Raw genomic sequence first — 24303 nt, forward strand, 5'->3', positions numbered from 1 at the left:
ACAAGGGCGTGGGTGACGGTCTTCCTGGTGTCGGTGGGGATCCAGCGGAAGATCTTGCGGAGCATGCGGAGGGTGTTGAAACATGCCATATAAGGGGTAGCCGGGGAGGCGGGGACAGCTGGGAGGCGGGAGGAGGGCGGGTAGGGGGGGAAAAAGAGCGGGAAAAGCGGCGAAGGGCCTCGGGGAGGCGAGGAGGCCCGAAAAAGCGGAAAAGTACCTAGAAGGGGTACAAAAGCCGGAAAAGCGAGAAAAAAACGACAAAGCGGCGGAAGGAAGGAGGGGGACGGCGGGGGCACGAGGGGCAGCAGGCACTCAGGGATACAAAAAGCAAGGGGAGCGCGATCACAACGGGGAAAGCAGGCACTCAGGGATACAGAAGGCAAGGGGAGCGCGATCACACGGGGAAAGCAGGCACTCTGGGATACAAAAAGCAAAAGGGGACGCGATCATACACAGGGGAAAAAGGCAGACAGTCGGCACAACAACAGAGCAGAAGGCAGGCACAGAGGATCTGGTGGCGCCGCGAGGGCAGGGGAGTGACCTACCCTGGGGTCGAAACGCAAAGATGGGAAAAGAGTTCAATAACAATACCGGTAAGGGTGAATTACGAACCGAAAGGAGTCCGAAACGGTCTCCAACCAGAGTGCAGTAATACACGTACGAACCGGACAGCAGTAAAAATAATAATCTAAAAATGGAGGCAATGCCCATGCGTACTACTACCAAGAAGAGGAGTCACTTTACCTTGTGACTCGAAAGGCTTCTTTTGAGAAAAACAACTTGCACACATCCGGCCCCAACACTAGATGAGTATGCAAAGCATGTGTATCTACAGTCACACATGTCTCGAACAAGCTTTACTTGAGGTTTATTTAAAAGCTCAGCGCAATTTTGGGATTAAGGCAATGGAGCTTCTCATCTTCTTTTGGAGTGCAAGGCAGAGTAAAGAATGCAGGCAAAGTGATCAACTGGCAAACAGAAGGAAAAGTTACTTAGTTGTATTCCTAGTTCTGCATCGTAGGCATCCTCACTGAAGTACTACATAGAATATTCCTGTGCATTTGCAGAGATCCCGGAACACTTGCTCCAATTATTCAAAGTCAATCTTTAGGTGGAGTTACTCACCTCAATGTCCATAGATGTGGTGTTGCCTCCATTTAAAAAAAAAAAAAAAACACTGAAAGCCTGCATTTTACCGAATTTTTCAAGAGCATAAAATGGCAATCAATAGAATGTGACTACATTGCAGCATCTGACAAGAGGCAACCCAGAGTTTAATTCCATAACGTCTAAAGGCACATACAGGGAGAAAATGAAAGAAAGAAAATGAGCCCATCAGGCCAAGAGTTTAGGGACTGAAAAGAAACAATACACTGCTGCTTTAAGAAGCCAGCAGCTTCCCTTCCCAGCATGCACTGTACTGGCAGTTTGCTTCACATCCTCAGTTTATTTTGAGTGGCGGTAATAGATTGAAAACAAAAACATAGCAAATATATTCACAAGAAGGGAGTTTTTTGTTTATGACTTCAGTGAGAATACCTATGATGCAGAACCAGGAAGTCAAGTAACGTATAGTTTACCGGTCGGTGTAGTTTTGCAGCTTTAAGACTTTCTGGATTCACTATGCTGTGCATTATTCCGCCATCTTGTGGTTGGGTCCGGAATCGTACTATTTTCTCTCTTTTTTTTCCTTCTTTTTTTCGTGGCCCAGGTGGGCGGCGACATCCCACCATTTGGTGTCCGCGACGTCTCCGCGCTTCCTGCGGACGCTCCCACCTTTGGTCGCCATCTTCGGATTCTATTTTTTTTTTCTTATCTTGTGTAATCTGGTTTTCCCCGTTACTTTCTAAAATCTTGTTCCTTTTAATCCCTTTCCTCCGGTCTCATCTTTCTGGCGGAGGAGGGTGGGTTCGCTAGTAAATCCAGAAAGTCTTCAAGCTGCAAAACTACACCGAAAGGTAAGAAACTATACGTTTTGCAGCGTGAATCTTTCTGGATTCACTATGCTGTGCATAGACTTTGTAGCGGTTTTTCCTTATTGCGGTGGCTGGGTGGAAGATGAGCACTGGCTACTGAAAATGTGTTGTAAGACCTTCTGTCCCACTTGCGCTTCTTTGTTCATCTGGATATCTACACAGTAGTGCTTAGTGAACGTATGCACCGAAGACCATGTTGCTGCTTGGCAAAATGTCTTGGATAGGTGTGTTTGCTATAAACGCAATTGTTGCTCCTTTCTTCATTGTTGAGTGAGCTTTAGCTGCTCCTTGTAACTGTAGTCCTGCCTGCTTGTAGCAGAGCTGAATTGTCTGCGCAATCCATCATGCAATGGTATTCTTGGTGACTGGTCTTCCCAGAAAACTGCTGGCAAATGAGACAAAGAACTGTTTTGTCTTCCTGCACTCCTTTGCCCTCTCTAGATAGTGCATTACAGCCCTTCTGGCGTCTAGTGTGTGTAGAGCCCTTTCTGTTCTTGTGGTCAGTTTTTGGAAAAAAATTGGTATTTGGATTGTTTGATTAATATGGAACCGAGACACCACCTTTGGCATGAAGTGTGGGTCCGTCCTCATTACAATCCTGTCCTTGTGTATTTGTAAGTAGGGATGTTGGAGTGTCAGAGCTTGCAACTCACTCTTCATAGTGACGTGATCGCCACTAAGAAGGCCGTCTTTAGTGTGAGCATGTGCAGTGTAGCCTTGTGAATAGGTTCAAAAGGTGCCTTCATCAATTGAGTTCGCACTACGTTGAGGTTCCATGCTGGTGCTGGCATCCTCTTTGGGGGTGCTATTCTCTTCGCCCCTTCCAAGAATCTCAACCAGTTGAGGTGAAGAAACTTTTCCCTGTTTCTGCTCTTGTGTAGGCCACTACCGCAGTCAAGTGCACCCTCAGGGATGTGTAGCTTAAACCGCTTTGTAGCAGGTGTGTTACGTATTTTAGTACTGTTGATTCCCTTGTGACCTTTCGTTGTAGTTTCTCCTTGATGCACCATAGGGAGAACCTTTTCCATTTTGCTATGTAGCACTTTCTCATGCTGGCTCCTTGCCTCCCTAGGTGCGCAAATTCTAGGTCTTCAGGAGCCATGCTGCTAGGTTGAGACCCTCTGGTTCTGGGTGAAGCACCCTTCCGTTCTGCATTGTCAACAGGTCCCTTCTTCTTGGGAACCTGTGTGATGGTTCATGTGCCATTTCCACTATCTGTGAGAACCAGGATTGCCTGGCCCACTGAGGTGCTTTCAGTAATAGGGTCATGTTGCTGATTCTGCACTTGCTGAGTTATGTTATGTTAATTTGGATTTGTTAAGCGCTTAATACCAAAAAGGTCTCTAAGCACCGAGTACCCTGTGTATCAGTGGCATCGGGGGGGAAAGGCGTATGCAAATGTCTATGACCAACTTATCCATAGCGCATTCCCTTGGGACCATTGGTCTGGTTGTCCGGATGTGAAGTGTTGGCATTTTGCATTCTGGTGTGTTGCAAATAGGTGTATTTGCGGAGTACCCCATTTCTGGAAAAGCTTCTCTATTTCCTGCTGGTTGAGCTCCCATTTGTGTGATGCAGATGTCTGCCTGCTGAGCCGGTCTGCTTCCACATTGTCCTTCTCCGGGAGATGTATTGCTAGTAGGTCTTTTTTTAGTGGGATTGCCCATCTCCATATTTCCTGTGCTAGCCCCGATGGCGCCACAGATTGTGTTCCTCCTTGTTTGTTGATGTAGAACATGGTGGTTGTGTTGTCTGTTTGGACCAACACCCTGTTTCCGTACAGCTCTTTCTGAAAGGCTTTTAAGGCTAGGAACACAGTTTTTAGCTACAGGTAGTTGATGTGTCTGACCGCATCTTGCTGCGACCATAGACCCCTCACCTTGAGTTTGTTCATGTGTGCGCCCCACCCCAGCTGGGAGGCGTCCGTTGTGATGGTCACTGTTGGAGTTGGTTGTGTGAATGGCTTCCCAAGTGATATGTTTTCCTTTTTCCACCACATTATTTCCTGATTCACTGCGTGTGTGACAACCACAAGATCTTCCCAACTCCCTGTGGCCTGTGACCGTTGCTGCTGGATCCATTCCTGGAATGGTCTTGTGTAGTCGGATATTTGGGACTAGGTAGATGCATGACGCCATCATTCCCATCAGCTTGCTCGCTGTCAGAACTTACCCCTTGCCGTAATGACGCGTTTCCTTCAGTATCGTCAATGTTCTCTTCCTGCTGGGGAACACTTTGGCCTGTATGGTGTCGATCTCTGCCCCTAAGAATATCTTGACTTGTTCTGGTTCTGTTGACTATTTCTCCTAATGGATCGAGAAACCCAGTCTTGTCAGTCTTCGTATGACCTGCTGGATGTGTAATTTGCATTGGCTGTACAAACTTGCCTTTAGGAGCCAGTCCTCGAGATGGGGGTATACGTGTATTCCTTGCCTTCGTAGGTGTGCTGCGGCAGCTGGCAGGCATTTTGTAAACACCCTTGGTACGGATTTCAGGCCGAATGCCAGTACTGTGAACTGATAGTGGCTTTGGTTGATCACAAACCTTAGCAGGCGCTTGTGTTTGTGGTTGATTGGGATGTGCAAGTATGCGTCCTTTAAATCTATAGTTGCCATGAAATCCCCTTATTGTATTTGTGGTATTACCTCTTGTAGGGAAGTCATCTTGAACCTTGGAGTTCTTATGAATTTGTTCTAGGATAGGTCTTAGTGTTTCGTCCACCTTTGGCACCAGGAAGTAAGTGGAGTAAACCCCTTTGTTCCTTTGGTTTGTTGGTACCACCTCTATTGCCTCCTTGCTGAGCAGTTCCTGCGCCTCTAGCTGCAAGAGCGAGAGCTCCTTTGCGGATTGTGTTTTGCTTCTTGGATTTCTGTTTGGAGGCTGTTTTTCCTACTCTATACAGTATCCGTATTATATGATGTTCAGTATCCATTTGTCCAATGTGACCTTCCTCCATTCCTGGATTGAGTCTCTTATTCTTCCCCCTACCGGTGTTGAGTGTTCGAGTTACTGTTTGTCGTGGTACGTTCCGCTGCAGTTCTTCCTTATGTGTTTCCGCCCACCCCGAGGTGTTGCTAGGGTGGGGGCCTGTTCCATGGTGGAGTCACTTAATGGAGGGCTGCTGGCCTCCTCTTCGTGTTTGTCCTCTTCTGTTGCCGCGCCCTCGAAAGGACTGTCCCCGGGGCTGGTACTGCCAGTTCTGCTGCTGGCCTTGGTTGTTACCTTGGTAGCCTTGCTGGGACGTTTGGTGCGATGTGCTAGGCAAGTTGCCTCCTCTACCACCCGGTCTTCTCGTGGGTGTGCCTCTTCTCATTCCTCTGAACTGCAACGCTCCCATGGACCTTGCTGTTTCGTTGTCCTTCTTGAGCAGCGTCAACTTGTCGTCCAGTGGTGTGCCGAACAGTTGCTCTCCATTAAAGGGTGCATTTAAGATGTTACTCTGTACTTCTGGCTTGAATCCCGAAATATAGCCATGTGTGTCTTCTCTCAGTCACTCCTATCATCATTAGCCTGCTCGATGTTTCTGCAGCATCTAATGCAGATTTCAGGCATGTGTTCGCCATGTTCTTTCCTCCTTCTACCAGGTGAGCTGCCCTTTGTTGGTACTGGTCTGGTAGATGCTGTAGGAGCTGCCCCACTTCATTTCAGTGTTGGTATGCGTGTCTGTTGATCAGGGCATTGGAATTTGCGATGCGCCAGTGTATTGCCGCATTCCTCTCCACCTTTCTCCCTGTGAGATCCATCCTCCTACTCTCCTTGTCTGGAGGTGGTCCGGCATTTGTGGGAATATTAGCCCTCTTCCTAGCCGTTGCTGCAATTATGGAGTCGGCTGGCACTGACCCTTGGATGTATGCAGGGTCCTTTGAAGAATGTTTGTACTACATCTCCGGTCTAGGTGTCACAGATTTGCATACTGCTGGCTCCTTAAAGGCCTCTCTTCCCTGGTCCAGCAAACTAGGGAGCATGGGCAGGAATTGGTTCCTAGTCTGTTGAGGCAGTAGAGTTTCCAGAAGGAAACATGCCTTGGGCTTCTCCTCCTCCATTTTCACTCCATAAGTCTGTGCAGCCTTCTGGACGATCATGTTGTAGATACCCTTCGAGGCCCTCGCTGCCAGACGACATGGGGAAGTGTCTACACCGTCTTCCGGCAATTCGGCGTAGAGATCTTGCCATTCCACGTCTTGTGCCTCCGAGGACGTCGAGTCCCAGTAGGATTGCAGCTTTTCGGCACCTTCTCCCTCAAAATAGTAGTCGTCTTCTCCCAGTTCCTCGACTGGTTCGGGCGTTTTTGGCGGTTCCGCATCTTCGTCGTCCCTTTCGACTTCAACCTCGGGTTTCGGCGGGATGGTGTACTGGCTCATCTTCTCGAAGGCCTTTTTCCGCTGTAGGATGCTCGCCATTTCGGCCTCGAGCCTCCTCTTCTTCTCCATCTCGGCGGCATGTTCAGCATCTAGGGTTAGAGCGCTTCTCTTCGTCGACAACTATGTCGGCCCTTCTTTCCTCGGCACCGAGGTGTCCTTCGAGGGCAACCTTCGAAGTCTTTCAGGGTTTTCGCCGATTGGGAGTCCTTTTTGAAGGATACGCTCAGTTGACTGTCCTTGGAGGCTGTTGCTTTCGTCGAGTGTTTCAGCGGCAGAGCTCCTTTCAAGGACTTAGCTTCACCTCTACGAGCATCGCTCGGGGCTTTTGCTTTACTCTTTCAAGTGTCGCTTGGATGCTTAGGGGTCAACGACACGCTTATCTCCTTCGACGTCTTCTTATGAACCTCAACGACCGTGCAGTCTTCCGGGCCTTCGGCAGTGTTGTCCTCTTCTCCACTGGCGAGGCCCAAGTCTTGTAGCGTTGGAGGTGGCCCCTGCATGTTGTGGTTCCCCCTTTTCTGCCTCTCCCTTACTCTAAGGGTTTTAGGTGTAAACGCCGAGCAGGCGTTGCAGTCTTCGCTTCTTTGGTCGAGTGGCAGGCAGAGGTTGCAGCCTGGATGATGATCCTTCTGGGCGTACTTGTGGTGGCAATTGGTGCAAAACTTGAATGGTGTTTTGTCCATCCCTGCGCTCAGGGAGCCCCCTGCGAGCGAATTCTCAGTCGAACGTCGAGGTTTGTTCGTTAAAACTTCTCCCTCGTCGCTCCGGGTACCTGACCTGTAGTAGAAACTTGTTTTTTCGTTGATTTTCTTTGATTTTGCTTGATTCCTCTTTCAAAACTCTGGAACTCTTCGGCAACGACCCAGACCCAACGGCGGAAAAAAGAATCTGAAGATGGCAACCAAAGGTGGGAGCCGTCACGAAGGACACGAAATGGTGGGATGTCGCCGGCCACCTGGGCCACGAAAAAAAAAAAAAAAAAAGAATACTACGATTCTGGACCCAACCACAAGATGGCCGAATAATGCACAGCATAGTGAATCCAGAAAGATTCACGCTGCAAAACTAACTTTTTCGTCTGCATCGTAGGATTTAAGCTTAGTCTAACCAGACGTGTGGCAAGTAAGAATCACTTTAATTAAACAGATTGTTTAAAGTTGCCTGATCTAGCAAAGTGTCAGCTCTTAAATCTTAATCTAAAATAATAAACAGATTTCCTAGTAGCTGGTTTACAAATTTCTATTACTGGGATACATTTTTATTCAAGCAACAGATACAGCCTTACTTCCTGCAGACTGAGCTATAGGTTTACCTGGAAGTGGCTTGTTAACCAATTGGTAACAGAGCAATACAGACAACTATCCATAGTTTGCTTAGATGAAAACCGATCATTTATGAACAACTGATTTGTTTAGCGAATTTTTAAAAAAATTCTAAATAGAATTCTTCGAACATCTAAGGAAGGAAGGGTCCTTTCTGCTGGTGAAGACTGGTTAGTAAAAAATACCGGAAATAAAATGGTCCGATTGATGTGAAAATCTGACAACTTTTGGCAAAAAAGAAGGATATGTTTTTAATATTACTCTATTGCTGTGAAAAGTTGTAAATTGTTCTAGAGCATTTTCTGACTATGGGGGATTCACTGTTACGATGCTTTAATCAATACACACTTTAAAATCAGATTTTGCTTTAATAATAGGGTTACTGACCTTCAGAACATCAGTTATTGGCTCTTCAGTAAGTGGAAGAGATGGAGTTTCTTCTTCAGCAAAGTTTCCCCATTCCTCTGCTGGTGCCTTCCAATCAGAGGGAGTCTCTGCACAGTTAAGCCCGTCTAGAAAAAAAAGTCAAAGTTAAATTACTGTGCAATGACTGAAATGAGTAGCTGTAAACAAAACCTAGAAAAACAGGCTAGTAGCTTTACGAAAGCAATTAACACAAAGCACTAAAAGTCAGTAGATCGCGCCTATCTAATGTGAGTGCAGAGATTTGGCTTTGCCAATGTTGGTCAATAAGGTATTAGTTTATTCAAATACTATTAACTCTGAACAGGATTTAAAAAGCATAAGGTAGTGTCAGAATGTCATGGAAGAACTCTTGTCAAGGACTAATCTACTTTCCACAAGTTTCAGCCATTTGGTCATCTGAAGCAGCCCAGGGAGCAGAGTTCCGGTCTTTCAAGTTGAGTGCCATGCTAAGTACACCTTCTACCTTAGAGACCAGCTGAGAAAGTGCAGCAGATGGCTCGTTCCCCAGCCTGTGTGGGTCAAAGCTTGTACTTTCCTGCAATATATGAAATGCAGGAGGTTTACCAAAAACAACCCCTGAAGTCTGCTCTTCAGCCATAACCCAGCAGAAATATCCCTGTGTACGGTTTGTACAGACAAGCTAGGAGGGGTGGAAAGCAGCACACTACGGCAGGATATTTTTTTGTTGGGGAGAGCAGCACAAGAGGGACATACGTAAAAAAGTTACTTACCTGTGGCAAATATCTTTCTGGTGGACACTATCCACTTGCAGATTCCTTACCTGCAGAACAGATTTCACAGCAATACCCTGCCCAGGACAAGGGATGATGCATGGTTAAGGTTAAGTTACTTACCTGTAATCCTAGTTCTCTTCCAGGGGTATCCTCATCAAAGTCATAAGCACTGAATATACCCGCCCATGTGCGGGAACCCCGGAAATAATAAAAAATAGATATGAAAAACATATAACCATATATATATATATATATATATATATATATATATATATATATATATATATATAATATATATAAATATATATCGCACTCCGGTTTACGTCTCTCCCCCTTCACTCGCGGTCTGGTGCTCTGTAACGCGGTGACGGACACCACGTGTAAATATCAGGCTCACAGTACATCAATGATACCAGCACTCTCGGGAACAGTTATCTTCAATATTTATTGGGACAAAAACAAGACAAAACGTGTTTCAGCTACCGCCTTTCTCAATGGTGGCCGGCACAGACATGAGGCAAACGTAAATACTGTGAAATCGACATCAACATAGGACTTACTTCAGTCCCACAGTGTCGGCCATTTCTAAACATGCATTCTCATGGTTTAGTCCAGCACAATTCACAAAATTTCAGAGCTACATGAAGGTAACACAGAAGGAGTTTGAAAACAGCATCACTTCTTACCGGGCACTCCTCAATAAGTGGTACCACAGAGGCTTACTGCCAAAAGAAGAGTATTCCTTTTTGGAATGCAAGTATCCACGGTTACCTACATTTTATCACCTTCCGAAATTACAAAAGAAAGCCACATGTCCCCCTGGCCGCCCGATAGTTTCATCTTTGGGAAGTTTGACGAAACATATGTCCAGGTTTTTGGATTACTTTTTGTTTGAATTTGTGACACAGTTGGTCTCCTACATCAAAGACACACGATTTTTTTTAAACGGGTGGAGAACTTGATCTGGGAGGAAAACCTAGTGATGATGACACTTAACATTTCAAGTCGGTATACAAGTATTGACCACACACAAGGAATTGAAGCGGTCAAGTACTTTTTGGGTAACCCTCCGATAACCCTGGTTGAGCACAACAATATGCTGATTGATTTTGTGAACTTCTGTCTATGTAACAACATTTTTTTGTTCCAAGATTATCTGTTCAGACAGATACGTGGTCCTGCGATGGGCACATGCTTCGCCCCCAGTTATGTGAATCTTTTCGTTGGCTGGTGGGAGAAGCAGGTAGCCTGGGCGGAGACCAATGAGAATAGATACATAGACTATTTGTTTATTGATTTTAGAGGCACAGAACAGATAGCTAATGAATATCTAGAGGTGCTAAAACAAAATGACCTCAACCTCAAGTTCAAAGGGGAAAAAAGCAAAAACTGCAAATTTTCTTGATCTTACGGCCTTTCCTGTGGAGGGTAGATTGTGCACTTCTCTGCAGAGGAAGCCCACCGCAGGCAACTCAGTCAGGCAACGCAGGCACGCAAGCAGTTGCCATCCAGGAAATACCATAACGAGTATTCCGTATGGTGAACTGCTCAAAATAAAAAGGAATTGTACACGCGATTGCGATTATCAGGCTGCAGCGAAAGAGCATAATGAGGTTTGAGGTTATCGTAAAGAAACTTTAGAAGAAGCAAAGGTGAAAGTAGACAGGAAGTCAAGACTTGAACTGTTCAGTGACAATGCTCGTGATGCGAAAAAGAAAAATGAAACTGGTAACAACTTTAGGATGATCACAGAGTATTCTAATGATGCTTCGGACATCAGAAAGGCATTCAGGAAGAATTGGCACATTTTGAAATCTGACCCTATAATATGGAAAGATTTACCCAGAGCACCATTAATGGCATTCAGAAGAGCGAGAACATTGCGCGATAGCCTAGTCCAGAGCCACTGCATTCAAGAAAGTAGACCATCGGCTTTTGGTAGAGTAGCTGGTTTCTTTCCATGTTTGAAATGTAGGGCATGTAAAAACAGTAAGAAAGTTTTAAACTATACTGTGCCCGGTCTAGACCAACCGAGAAAAATCAAGAAACTGATGAACTGTAACTCAAGCTATACCGTGTACTGCTTGATGTGCCTGTGTGGTTTGCGCTACATAGGAAGTACTATACACCCCACTAAAGTGCATATCTTAGAACATCTGAGAGCCATCAATAACAGATGTAACTTATCCGGTGGCACGGCACTTTGAGGCATTACATCAGAGCAAAAGGGACCTGTTGAGGTTTTTCTGTATGGATCACATACCACGAATGGGAGAGGTGGGGATAGACCGCTGCAACTCCACAGATTGGAGTCGAGACACATTATTGACAATCAAACGAACATACCACAAGGTCTGAACAGTGGGGAAGAAATGGCTGTCCACTTGTAGACGCATCATTGATTTGAGAGAATAGGAGTGTGTTTAGGGAATCTGTAATTTTAATGGAACAACATCAAATGAGAAAAGACATGCTGACCATTTTGAAGCTCAGAAATTGGAAAGCAGAAACCCATTCAGGGTGAAATTAGTTTCTGCTGGACAATTGCCCATTCAGGGCGTGATGTTCATTAACAATGCAAATAATGTTAATTTAATTTTCAAAAATGCCCATTCAGGGCGACAATGAATGTTATGAATTGTGCTAGACTAAACAATGAGAATGCATGTTTAGAAATGGCCGTCACTGTGGGACTGAAGTAATTCCTATGTTGATTTCACAGTATTTACGTTTGCCTCATGTCGGTGCCGGCCACAATTGAGAAAGGCGGTAGCCGAAACGTGTTTAGGTCCCAATAAATATTCAGGATAACTGTTCCTGAGAGTGCTGGTATCATTGATGTACCGTGAGCCTGACAGATATATATATATACACACACGCACATCTCTCATTTTTTCCATGCCAATGCAGCCCACATATAGGAGGCCAAACAATATAATAATAAATCACTACATTTGTAAACACAATGAATATATAGACCACAGGAGGGCAAGTGACACTTCTTCATGAGTAAGATTCATGAAAAACTGCAAAACAGGAGACCTTGTTAGTCAACACGCTGCAGTGTAAACCAATAGCATAGAAAATTAAAGCATTTGTACAAAATAACTGGCACTGTGCCTTTAAGGCAGCCATGGCCCCTAGCTTCCCATCATGCCTCAGGTGTGATAGTTACGTCAGTTGTTCTTTGCGGAGACCCGAAGATCAGGGCACAAATATATATCTTAACACCACAAAAGTCTCATATGCCTGGGGAGGCGGGTGGGCTACTTATGACTTTGATGAGGATACCCCTGGAAGAGAACGTATAGCTTCTTACCTGTCGGTGTAGTTTTGCAATTTGAAGACTTTCTGGATTCACTATGCTGTGCATTACTACGCCATCTTGAGGTTGGGCCCGGAATCGTAGTATTTTTGTGGCCAAGGTGGGCGGCGACGTCCCACCATTTGGTGTCCTTCGTGACGTCGGCGCGCTTCCTGCGGAAGCTTCCACCTTTGGTCGCCATCTTCGGATTCATTTTTCTTGTTTTGTGTTAATCCCGTCTTCTCTGTTATTTTATAAGTCTTGTTTATCATTAACCCTTTACCTCCTGTCATCTTTCTGGCGGAAGAGGGTGGGTTCGCTAGTGAATCCAGAAAGTCTTCAAGCTGCAAAACTACACTGAAAGGTAAGAAACTTTACGTTTTGCAGCGTGAATCTTTCTGGATTCACTATGCTGTGCATAGACTTTGTAGCAGTTTGTCCTTATTGTGGTGGCTGGGTGGAAGATGAACACTGGTTACTGAATATGTGTTGTAAAACCTTCTGTCCGACTTGCGCTTCTTTGGTCATTTGAATATCCACACAGTAGTGCTTTGTGAACGTATGCACTGAAGACCATGTTGCCGCTTGGCAAATGTCTTGGATAGGTGTGTTCGCTAGAAACGCAATTGTTGCTCCTTTCTTCCTTGTTGAGTGAGCCTGAGCTGCTCCTTATAACTGTTGTCCTGCCTGCTTGTGGCAGAGTGGAATTGTCTGCACAATCCATTGTGCAATGGTGTACTTGGTGACTGGTCGTCCCAGAAACCTGCTTGCGAAGGAGACAAAGAACTGTTTTGTTTTTCTGCACTTCTTTGTCCTTTCTATATAGTGCATCACAGCCCTTCTGGCGTCTAGTGTGTGTAGAGCCCTTCCTGTATGTGTGGTTGGTTTTTGGAAAAAACTTGGTATTTAGATTGTTTGGTTAATATGGAACCGAGACACCACCTTTGGCATCAAGTGTGAAGCCGTCCTCATTACTATCCTGTCCTTGTGTATTTGTAAGTAGGACTCTTGGAGTGACAGAGCTTGCAACTCACTTACTCTTCGTAGTGACGTGATCGCCACTAAGAAGGCCGTCTTTAGTGTGAGCATGTGCAGTGTAGCCTTGTGAATAGGTTCAAAGGGTGCCTTCATCAATTGAGTTAGCACTACGTTGAGGTTCCATTCTGGTGCTGGCATCCTCTTTGGGGGGGCGATTCTCTTGGCCCCTTCCAAGAATCTCTTCACCACTTGAGGTTTAGAAACTTTTCCCTGTTTCTCCTCTAGTGTAGGCCACCACCGCAGCCAAGTGCTCCCTCAGGGATGTGTAGCTTAATCCGCTTTGTAGCAGGTGCGTTAATTACTTTAGTACTGTTGATTCCCTTGTGACCTTCCATTGTAGCTTCTCCTTGATGCACCATAGGGAGTACCTCTTCCATTTTGCTATGTAGCACTTTCTTGTGGTATGCCTCCTTGCTTCCCTGAGTACTGCCATAGTACTTGGTGGTAGTTTTAGGTGTGCAAAATCTAGGTCTTCAGGAGCCATGCTGCTAGGCTGAGACCCTCTGGTTCTGGGTGAAGCACCCTTCCGTTCTGCATTGTTAACAGGTCCCTTCTTCTTGGGAACCTGTGTGCTGGTTCTTGTGCCATTTCCACTATCTGCGAGAACCAGGACTGCCGGGCCCACTGAGATGCTACCAGTATTAGCGTCATGTTGCTGATTCTGCATTTGCAGAGCACCCTGTGTATCAGTGGTATCGGGGGAGGGGGGGGGAAGCGTATGCAAAGCTCTTTGACCAACTTATCCATAGTGCACTCCCTTGGGACCGATGATCCGGATGTCTGGATGCGAAGTGTTGCCATTTTGCATTCTGGTGTGTTGCAAATAGGTCTATTTGTGGAGTACCCCATTTCTGGAAAAGCTTCTCTATTTGCTGCTGGTTGAGCTCCCATTCATGAGATGCCGACGTCTGTCTGCTGAGTCTGTCTGCTTCCACATTGTCCTTCCCCGGGAGATGTATTGCTGGTAGGTCTATTTTCAGTGGGATGGCCCATCTCCAAATTTCCTGTGCTACCCCTGATAGTGGTACTGATTGTGTTCCTCCTTGTTTGTTGATGTAGAACATGGTGGTTGTGTTGTATGTTTGGACCAACACCCTGTTCCCGTAGAGCTCTTTCCGAAAGGCTTTTAAGGCTAGGAATACAGTTTTTAGCTCTAGGTAGTTGATGTGTCTGACCGCATCTTGCTGCGACCATAGACCCTTCACCTTGAAATTGTTCATGCGTGCATCGAACCCCAGCTGGGAGGCGTTCGTTGTGATGGTCACTGTTGGAGTTGGTTGTGTGAATGGCTTCCCCTGTTATATGTTTTCCTTTTTCCACCACGCTATTTCCTGGTGCACTGCGTGTGTGACAACCACAAGATCGTCCCAACTCCCTGCGACCATTGCTCCTGGATCCATTCCTGGAATAGTCTCATGTGTAGTCGGATATTTGGGACTAGGGGGATGCATGACGCCATCATTCCCATCAGTTTGCTCTCCGTCCTCACTGTCAGAACTTGCCCCTTGCGGTAATGACGTGTTTCCTTCAGTGTCGCCAACGTTCTGTTCCTGCTGGGGAACACTTTGGCCTGTATGGTGTCTATCTCTGCCCCCAAGAATATCTTGATTTGTTTTTGTTCTGTTGAAGATTTCTCCCAATGGATCGAGAAACCCAGTCTTGTCAGTGTTAGTATGACGACATGTTGATGTACGAACTTCACTTTACGAGCCAGTCATCAAGATCAGGGTATACGTGTATTCCTTGCCTTCTTAGGTGTGCCACAACAGCTGCTGGGCATTTTGTAAACACTGAATGCCAGTACTGTGAACTGGTAGTGGCTTTGGTTGATCACAAACCTTAGCAGGCGCTTGGGGGTTTGTGGTTGATGGAGATGTGCAAGTATGCGTCCTTTAAATCTATAGTAGCCATGAAATCCCCTTGTTGTATTTGTGGCATTACCTCTTGTAGGGAAGTCATGTTGAACCTTGGAGTTCTTATGAATTTGTTCAGGAACCGTAGATCTAGGATAGGTCTTAGTGTTTCGTCCACCTTTGGCACCAGGAAGTAAGTGGAGTAAACCCCTTTGTTCCTTTGGTTTGTTGGTACCACCTCTATTGCCTCCTTGCTAAGCAGTTCCTGCACCTCTAGCTGCAAGAGCGAGAGCTCATTTGCTGAGTGGGTCTTGCTTCTTGGTTTTTTGTTCGGAGGCTGTCTAACTCTGTACAGTATCCGTATTGTATGATGTACAGTATCCATTTGTCCGATGTGACCTTCCTCCATTCCTGGATGAAGTCTCTTATTCTTCCCCCCTACCGGTGTTGAGTGTTCGAGGTACTGCTTGTCGTGGAACGTTCAGCTGCAGTTCTTCATTATGTGTTTCCGCCTACTCAGAGGTGTTGCTAGGGTGGGGGGCCTGTTCAATGTTGGAGTCACTTGGTGGAGGGCTGCTGGCCTCCTCTTCGTGTTTGTCCTCTTCTGTTCCCGCGCCCTCGAAAGGACTGTCCCCGGAGCTGGTACTGCCAGTTCTGCTGTTGTTGAACCTGCTGCTGCTGGCCTTGGTTGTTACCTTGGTAGCCTTGCTGGGACATTTGGTGCGATGCGCTAGGCACATTGCCCCCTCTACCACTCGGCCTTCTCGTGGGTGTGCCTCTTCTCATTCCTCTGAATTGCAACGCTCCCATGGACCTTGCTGTTTTGTTGTCCTTCTTAAGCGGCGTCAACTTGTCGTCCACTGGTGTGCCAAACAGTTGCTCTCCATTAAAGGGTGTATTTAAGATGTTACTTTGTACCTGTAGCTTGAATCCCGAAATTGAGCCATGCGTGTCTTCTCTCAGTCACTCCTATCATTAGCCTGCTCGACGTTTCTGCAGCATCCAATGCCGATTTCAGGCATGTGTTTGCCATGTTCTTTCCTTTTTCTACCGGGTGAGCTGCCCTTTGTTGGTACTGGTCTGGTAGATGCTTTAGGAGCTGCCCCACTTCATCCGAGTGCTGGTATGCGTGCCTGTTTATCAGGGCATTGGAATTTGCATTGCGCCAGTGTATTGCCGCATTCCTCTCCACCTTTCTCCCTGTGAGATCCATCCTCCTACTCTCCTTGTCTGGAGGTGTTACAGCATTTGTGGAAACATTAGCCCTCTTCCTAGCCGTTGCTGCAATTATGGAGTCGGCTGGCTCTGACCTTGGATGTATGCCGGGTCCTTTGAAGAATGTTTGTACTACATCTCCGTCCTAGTTGTCACAGCTTTGCATACTGCTGGCTCCTTAAAGGCCTCTCTTCCCTGCTCCAGCACACTAGGGAGCATGGGCAGCAATGGGCTCCTAGTCTGTTGAGGCAGTAGAGTTTCCAGGAGGAAACATGCCTTGGGCTTCTCCTCCTCCTCCTCCATTTTCACTCCATATGTCTGTGCAGCCTTCTGGACGACCATGTTATAGATCCCTATGTCGTCTGGAGGGGAGGGCCTCGGAGGGTAAGTGTCTACGCCTTCTTCTGGCGATTCTGCATAGAGATTTTACCATTCCACGTCTTGTGCCTCAGAGGAAGTCGAGTCCCGGCAGGATTGCAGATCTTCGTCACCTTCTCCCTCGAAATAGTAGCACTCTTCCCCCAGTTCCTCGACTGGTTCGGGCGTTTGGCAGTTCCGCATCTTTGTCATCCCTTTCGACTTCGACCGTGGGTTTCGACGGGATGGTGTATTGACTAATCTTCTCGTCAAAGTCCTTTTCCGCTGTAGGATGCTCGCCATTTCGGCCTCGAGCCTCCTCTCCATCTTGGCGGCATGCTCGGCGTCAAGGGTTGGAGCGCTTCTCTTCGAGGCCGTCGACTTAGACGATGAGGTCTGCCCTTCTTTCCTCGGCGCAGAGGTGCCCTCCACGAGGGCAACCTTCAACGTCTGAGGTTTTTCGCCGATTGGGAGTCCTTTTCGAAGGATCCGCTCGGTTGACTGTCCCTGGAGGCTATTGCTTTCGTCTAGTGTTTCGGCGGCAGATCTCCTTTAGAGGACTTAGCTTCACCTCTAAGAGTGTCGCTCGGGGCTTTTGCTTCACTCTTTCGAGTCGCTTGGGTGTTTAGGGGTCAACGACTCCCTTACCTCCTTCAATGTCTTATGGACCTAGACGACCATGCAGTCCTCCGGTCCTTCGGCAAGGCTGTCCTCTTCTCCACTGGAGAGGCCCAAGTCTCGTAGCGTTGGAGGTGGCCCCTGCCCCTGCATGTTGTGGCTCGCCCTTCTCTACCTCTCCCTTACTCTAAGGGTCTTGGGTGTGAACGCCGAGCAGGCGTTGCAGTCTTCGCTTCTGTGGTCGAGCGTCAGACAGAGGTTGCAGACTGGATGCTGATCCTTCTGGGCGTACTTGTGGTGGCAATTGGTGCAAAACTTGAATGGTGTTTTGTCCATCCTCGCACTCAGGGAGCCCCCTGAGAGCGCATTCTCCGTCGAACGTCGAGGTTTGTTCGTTCAAACTTCTCCCTCGTCGCTCCGGGTACCTGACCTGTAGTCAGGTGTAGCTGAAAACTTGTTTCTTCGCCGATTTTGCTTGATTTCTCTTCCAAAACTCTGGAACTCTTCGGCAACGATCCAGACCCAACGGCGGAAAAAAGAATCTGAATAACTGACCAAAGGCGGGAGCTTCCACAGGAAGCGCGCCAACTTCATGAAGAACACCAAATGGTGGGACGTTGCCGCCCACCTGGGCCACAAAAAAAAATAAAAAATATACTACGATTCTGGACCCAACCACAAGATGGCGGAATAAAGCACAGCATAGTGAATCCAGAAAGATTCACGCTGCAAAACTAGGATTACTGGTAAGTAACTTATCCTTCTCTTCCAGGGGATCCTCATTAATGGTCATAAGCACAGAATAGAATAGCAAGCCCATCCTCCACCTGCAGGCAAATGAGAAAGAATGACCCCAAACCAACAAGCAGACTAAATACGTGTGGAACAGATGCCTCAAGGAGGCCTGACCTACTTGGGTATCTGCCCTGGTATCAGAATCAAGACAATGTCTTGTAAATGTATGTATAGATCTCCAAGTGGCTGCTTTACAGATCTTGGAAATCGGTACATTGTTAAGGAATGCAGCAGTTGCTGCTTTTCCTCTATGGAATGTGCTTTTGTTCTAGACCAAAGAGGCTTCTGTGCTACCCGATAAGCCAGCTTTATGTATGAAACTATCCACCTGGAAATGGAACATTTAGGGGCTGGAAAACCTGTCCTGATCGAACCGTAATTGATGAACAGTTGATCAGCTTTCCTAATAGATTTAGACCTGTACCCTCTCAGCTGGGGTAGAGGGATTTGGAAAGAAGGTTGTTGGCGAAATGGTCTGATTCACATGAAAATCTGACACCACCTTCGGTAGAAAGGCGGGGTGGGTTTTCATAACAACCCTAGTGAGGTGAAAAACAGTGTAAGGCTCTTTTGAGCAGAAGGCTTGGATTTCGCTCACCATGCAAGCCGAAGTACTCGCCACAAGGAAGGCTACCTCCCATGTCAGGTGCTGTAATGTCGCCTTGTGGATCGGTTCAAAAGGGGGACCCATCAATTTAGAAAGAACCAGTTTCAGTTCCCAGTGGGGTGAAGGAGGCTGAACAGGAGGATAGACCTTTTTCAGAGTATTTTCATCAGATGACATGTTTTTATTGGAGGGATCGCAGGAGGGCGAAGCCTGAAAGGAAGCGAGTATCCATTCTGTAGTGTAGTCAACACCCACTGATCTTGTGTGATCGCACGCCCCCCCCACTGGAGTGGATAACGACAATGGGGGAAGCAGAGACTCATTGTTTGGCAGATGTTCTTACTGAGGTAGTAGACTGTCGAGGGGTTACTCTCCCTCTTGGGGTGCGATGACCCGGATAGTGTGACTTGGACTGGGTCTGTTGCTGCCTCTCCCAATGAGGGGTTTGAACCCTCTGGTGGAAGGGTCGCTTATCGTACGGCCTGTAACGGCACTTGAATTCTTTTCTCAAGGCCAACCGCCTTCAAAGTATCTAGCTCGGTTTTTATCCTCGACAGCTCATCCGTATGCGTTCCAAATAAAGATGTTCCTGAGAATGGCAAATTGAGGATGCGAGATTGCTCTTCTGGCTTTAGCGCAGTCAACCTGAGCCATGATGATCTTCTGGCACATATTCCATGTGCATGGGCATGTGCCGACAGCGTAGCTTCATCAGCTGCAGCACTGATCACCTGATTTGCCACCAGGCTTCCGTCTTGTAACACCTCCTCAAAGTCCTTGCGGTCCTCCTCTGGGAGTTTTTCCATGAACCTCTGAAGCAAGGCCCACAGGGATCTATTGTAGCGCCCTAAAAGCGCTGAGGCACTGGAAACTTTCATCATGGAGGCTGATGTGCCACAGATCTTCCTGCCCCATGAATCCTGTGCCCTGCTGTCCTTATCCGGAGGGGCAGATGATGAAAAGGCCACCACATGGGTCTTTTTTGCAGCCGCTATAATCACTGAATCAGGTGGAGGATCAGATCGGAGGAACAAAGGATCCTCTTGCGGGGGTCTATATTGTTTTTAAATCCTTCCTGGCACAGTTTTAAGTGTTGCAGGAGTAAGGAAGACATCCATAACTGGTTGAAGAAGGCCCGGCATCAAGGGCAACAGTAGTCTGGATGTTGCTCTCTGCCACTGCATTTGAATATCACAGAGGATGAAGACTGTTGAGTGGGCATAACAATGTTCAACTTATTTGCCCCTCTGGCCAGAACGTCCTGAAAAGTACTTTGAAGAATGAGTGGAAGAGGGCGAAGTTGTCAGAGATCTGAGTCGTCTCCTGTGCTGTCTAGACCTGGATCTTCTTCTGGAGGAGGATGCAGGAATATGAGTCCGCTCTCGACCCCTTGGTGAAGCAATAGGGGAGAGATCCGCTGCTTGCTCAAGCTGGGCCAGCGGAGACCTATGCAAAGGGCTGGAATAGTCCCGATTTCCCCTTGCTTGACCTTTCTGCCAGTGATGCAGAGTTAGCATCCATCTAGGAAATCGATGAACTGATGGAGTCTTCTGCCTTTCCTCCCGTGCAGGAGCTACAGCTGCGCGAGATCGCACTGGAAAAGGAGCTGGACTGCTTGATGTTGAAATAGCCACCTCCGGTGAGCCTGAGGGTGAAGCCGACGAGAGTCTTAAGACAGTTTGATGGGTTGACACCGAATGGCGAGAATGTCTCGATGTTGAGTGTCTCGACGTTGAACGAGGAGACTCCGTATAATCCAGTACTGGAGATTCTACCCTCGGTGCCGGTGAAGGTGAGGACGAAATGGTCACCGAAGGAGATCTGTGCTTCGACGACAAACGAGGTCTGTGTGTCGACATAGATCGTCTCTTTCCTGGAGGCGGTGATAGTCTTGACGTCGAACACCTGTGTGGCGACACAGACAGAGTCCTGTGCCTCGACGTTGGCGGAGACCTGTTTCTCAACGCGAAGCGCCTCTTCGTCTGCGACCCATGTCTCGACGTCGACCTATGAGAGGAAGATGGAGTTTACTACTTTAACATCGATCTCCTATGTGACGACAATAGGGTGTTTTGTCTTGATGTGGATCGCCTCTGGGAATGCGACAGACTTTTGCTTCGCCGAAGATTGTGCCTGCTTCATAGTCGATCTCGGCTGAGTCTTTTGCCTGGACGCTGACCGCTTGCGCGAGGGGGCAGACTAAGAGCTGTGCTTCGACGCCGATGACGGAGTATCATGTCTCGACGCCGAACGTTACTCCGTCGCCGGAGACCTGTTCCTTGACATTGAACATCGCCGGGTTGACGTCAACGGAGGCTCCGATACTTGACTCGACGTTGGGACGGTCTTTGGTCTTGAAGTGGAACGGTGCGCCTGCACCGTCAAAGACTTCGACATTGCCTTCTTCCTTGCCGCTGGTAGGTTCGATGCCGATCCAGACGGCAAACCGAGTGGAATCTTGCTTCTCGATGTCGATCTAGCGCTAAACCCGGATCTTCTCCCTGTCCTAGATGGTTCTAATGGACAGCTTTTCACAATGCTGACAGGTCTCTGGAGAGTGAGAGTCAGGGAGGCAGAGAATACACACCAAATGTGAGTCAGTCCAGGCTTCTTTTTGCCACAGGAAGGGCATGGGTCGAAAAGAGAAGGCATACTGACAGAAAATAAAGCCTTTTCTGTCTCAAAAAAGATAGTATTTCACTCTAAAGCCAAAAACACATCGAGTGAATAGTAGAAAAGTAGATTTTGAAAACAATTTTTTGATAAAATAGTCAAAAAGTCAGAGCTGTGAATTCCAGGGTCCTGACTGAAGGAAGGAGCCAGAAAGAACAACTGACCTGTCACCCTGACCCGAGGCATGATGGCAAACTAAGGGTCAAGGCTGCCTTAAAGGCACAGTGCCAGTTTTTTGTACAATTGCTTTCATTTTCTATGCTATTGGTTTACAATGGGGTGAGTGGAGATATATATATATTATTGTTTCCGGGGTCCCCGCATATGGGCGGGAATATTCAGTGCTTATGACTATTGATGAGGATCCCCTGGAAGAGTAACAAGGAAATCATGCAAGATGGGCCTGGCAAAGGCTCCTTAAGCAAAAGCGTAAGATGTCTTTTTAGTCCTGGTGGACTGGGCTCTGATCCCTCCATGAATCTCTTCCGTGGCTAAGGGGTAGCAGGTCCTGATGTAGAAAATTGTTCACAGAGATTGAGTTCTTTTGTACCTAGTTACCTTTCTTAGCACCCGAGTATCCTACAAAGAGCTGGTCGTCCAATCGCAAATCCTTGCTGCAGTCCAGGTACTAGTTAACTGACTGCCTGGGATCCAACTCATGCACTTGTTCCTTCTCTTTTGTAGGACGACGTGGACGGTAGAAGGTTGGAAGGTTGTAAAGAGTGACCGAAATGGAATCTAGTCACCCTTATGAAGGAAAGCAGCCCTGAATTTGCAAACCCAACTTACCCAGAAAGCAGAGAGGGCAATATTCAAGGGGCCGCAGCTCATGGACCCTTCTAGAAGGAGTCACAGAAATCATAAATACAGTTTTGAGGGTTAACATACAGAGGTTACAACTATGAAGACTCAAACGGTGTCCCCATCAAAAAGGTAGGAATCAGATTTGAATCCCAATGAAAAACCACACAGGAATGCATTGTAGACTATCTTAAGTCTCCTCCGTAACGTCTTCTGCTAAGGATCAACATAACCAAATACACATTTCTAGGTGTAATTAAACTGGTCAGTACAGCACATGACAAACATTTGCAAATACCTTACTAGTGATTGGATTTTTTTATGTGTATGTAATCCAGATGAAATTAGAGCACTCATAAATGATAACTCAATTAATGTTGCATTCAATACAACCTTGAAGAAGAAAAAAAACTGACTACACAAGGCTGCTCTGTCCCAGTGTATCTGTCTGTGCTTGAATTTTACCAGCTGTACGCAGCATCCAATAAAGTGAAATGTAGTGCAAAATGCTGCATTACACATCAATACCGTATCTACGTTAAAGGTAGATGGTGGGTTCAGGGAATGTTACATGATTAAGTTACTTGCATTAGTTAAGGTAAGTTTGTGGTGGATACCCGGAACTAGCCAGACTCCTCACATTGTGCATCTCCTCAGGGTGCAGACTGGATCTGGAAGCTGTTGCAATAGCTCTTGGAGGAAGGAAGGCAGGTAGCACAATTGAACTCCATCATAAGTTTCCTATCTCCAGACATGGTGACACAATGCTGCATGTAGGTATCCCTGCACATGTACATCCGTTTATTCATTGGTTTTTAAAAACTTTTTGATGCAGAAAGCAAGCCACGGATCAAGATACATTGACAGTATGCAAATTCAAATTAGAACCATATTAATTACTGCTCCACTCCACAGAACGTAGAGAAGGGAGAACATGACTAATCTGCAGTCCGATATATTCACCAGAGAGAGAATCACCGAACATAAGAAAATCCTTCTCATGATGGCTAGTTCTAACTGGAGATTACTCACTTGCTGAAAAGATGTAAAAGAACTTGGTCTGAGGAGTGAACTTTACACCACGAGGTTCTGCATGACCAAGCAGACAGAAAGACCCTCCTTTCAGACCTGTGTATTGCGACAGTAGTGCCTGGTTAAAGTATGGTCAGATGCCAATGTGGCTGCGTAGCAGAGGTCTGAATCAAGGGCACCACAAACCAAGGGTCTGATTGCAGCCTTTGCTTCGGTGGCGTAAGCCACAAGACCTTCGTAAACAGCCTTTCATGACCAAGGAATATGCAAATGGCAGTCCAATGCAATGAGATCCCCCTAGTCTCTTAGAGGAGTACTATGGCATTATCTACACCTTGATTAAACACAATCCCCATAAAAGTATACAATGTTGAAGACTAGAATTCTGTCCAGAAATTTGTGTAAATGCAGCCATGAACAGCAACTAGGCTAGCCGCTAGGTGCCTTCTGGCAGTTTGCAGATCCCAGAACAGCCTTCAGCATGGGATGAACGTCTAGCATGCCTTCGAATTGCCCTGGTCAACCACTACTTGTGTTCTTGCAAATGTCAAATGCCATACTCTTATGTTCTTCAACTGCTGAGGGCTGTCTCTCTTTAATAAGTCACAGGAGTTAAAATTCATAACAGTGCCACATAAGCATTCGATCTTTTTCCCTTGGCCTTTGAATGCCTACTTTACCCGATGATGAATCATTTAACGGATTCAAGGGTTAACACTGATTCCTTGCTGTGGTCACAATAAGTGAATCTGGGACGGACTATGAAAGTATATATGGGGTCCTGTGGAAGATGGTGATATTTTCCCTCCCATCTGGCCATGTTTTATACAAATCATCGCAACACTACAGAATGCATGGAAATACATTTTATGGCACTGCAAAGATATGATTGTTACTAGCAGAAACATATAGGGCTATCCTATGACTACATCCTATACTTGCAGTGCTCACCATAGAAAAATGTGCTAAGCAGCCCCCTTATCTGATGCAGATATGAGCATCCAAAAGGAGTCAGACAATCTCAATTTCATGCCTGTGAATCATTTTAATCCTGTACAGGATACACCGTGGATTAAGATTATGCAGATAATCTGAGGCTCATGTGAATCTTGAACAGGCGAGGACCAATGTGGCGTTGCAGATACTAAATCATCACTTGAGCATTTCTTGGGGGGTTGGGATATGATGTAG

General features: G+C 46.7%; 1 protein-coding gene across 1 annotated transcript in view; it reads right to left on the reverse strand.

Moving 5' to 3' along the window:
• Window positions 1-24303, reverse strand: part of MTDH (metadherin) — a 381806-nt gene that overhangs the window by 172292 nt on the left and 185211 nt on the right. The window contains exon 8 of the mRNA XM_085605211.1: window positions 8047-8171. Within this exon, the coding sequence (XP_085461337.1) occupies window positions 8047-8171 (125 nt within the window). The remainder of the gene's footprint in view (window positions 1-8046; window positions 8172-24303) is intronic.

This window comes from Triturus cristatus, chromosome 5_1, assembly GCF_964204655.1.
Source record: "Triturus cristatus chromosome 5_1, aTriCri1.1, whole genome shotgun sequence".
In the NCBI taxonomy this organism is placed as follows: Eukaryota; Metazoa; Chordata; class Amphibia; order Caudata; family Salamandridae; genus Triturus; species Triturus cristatus.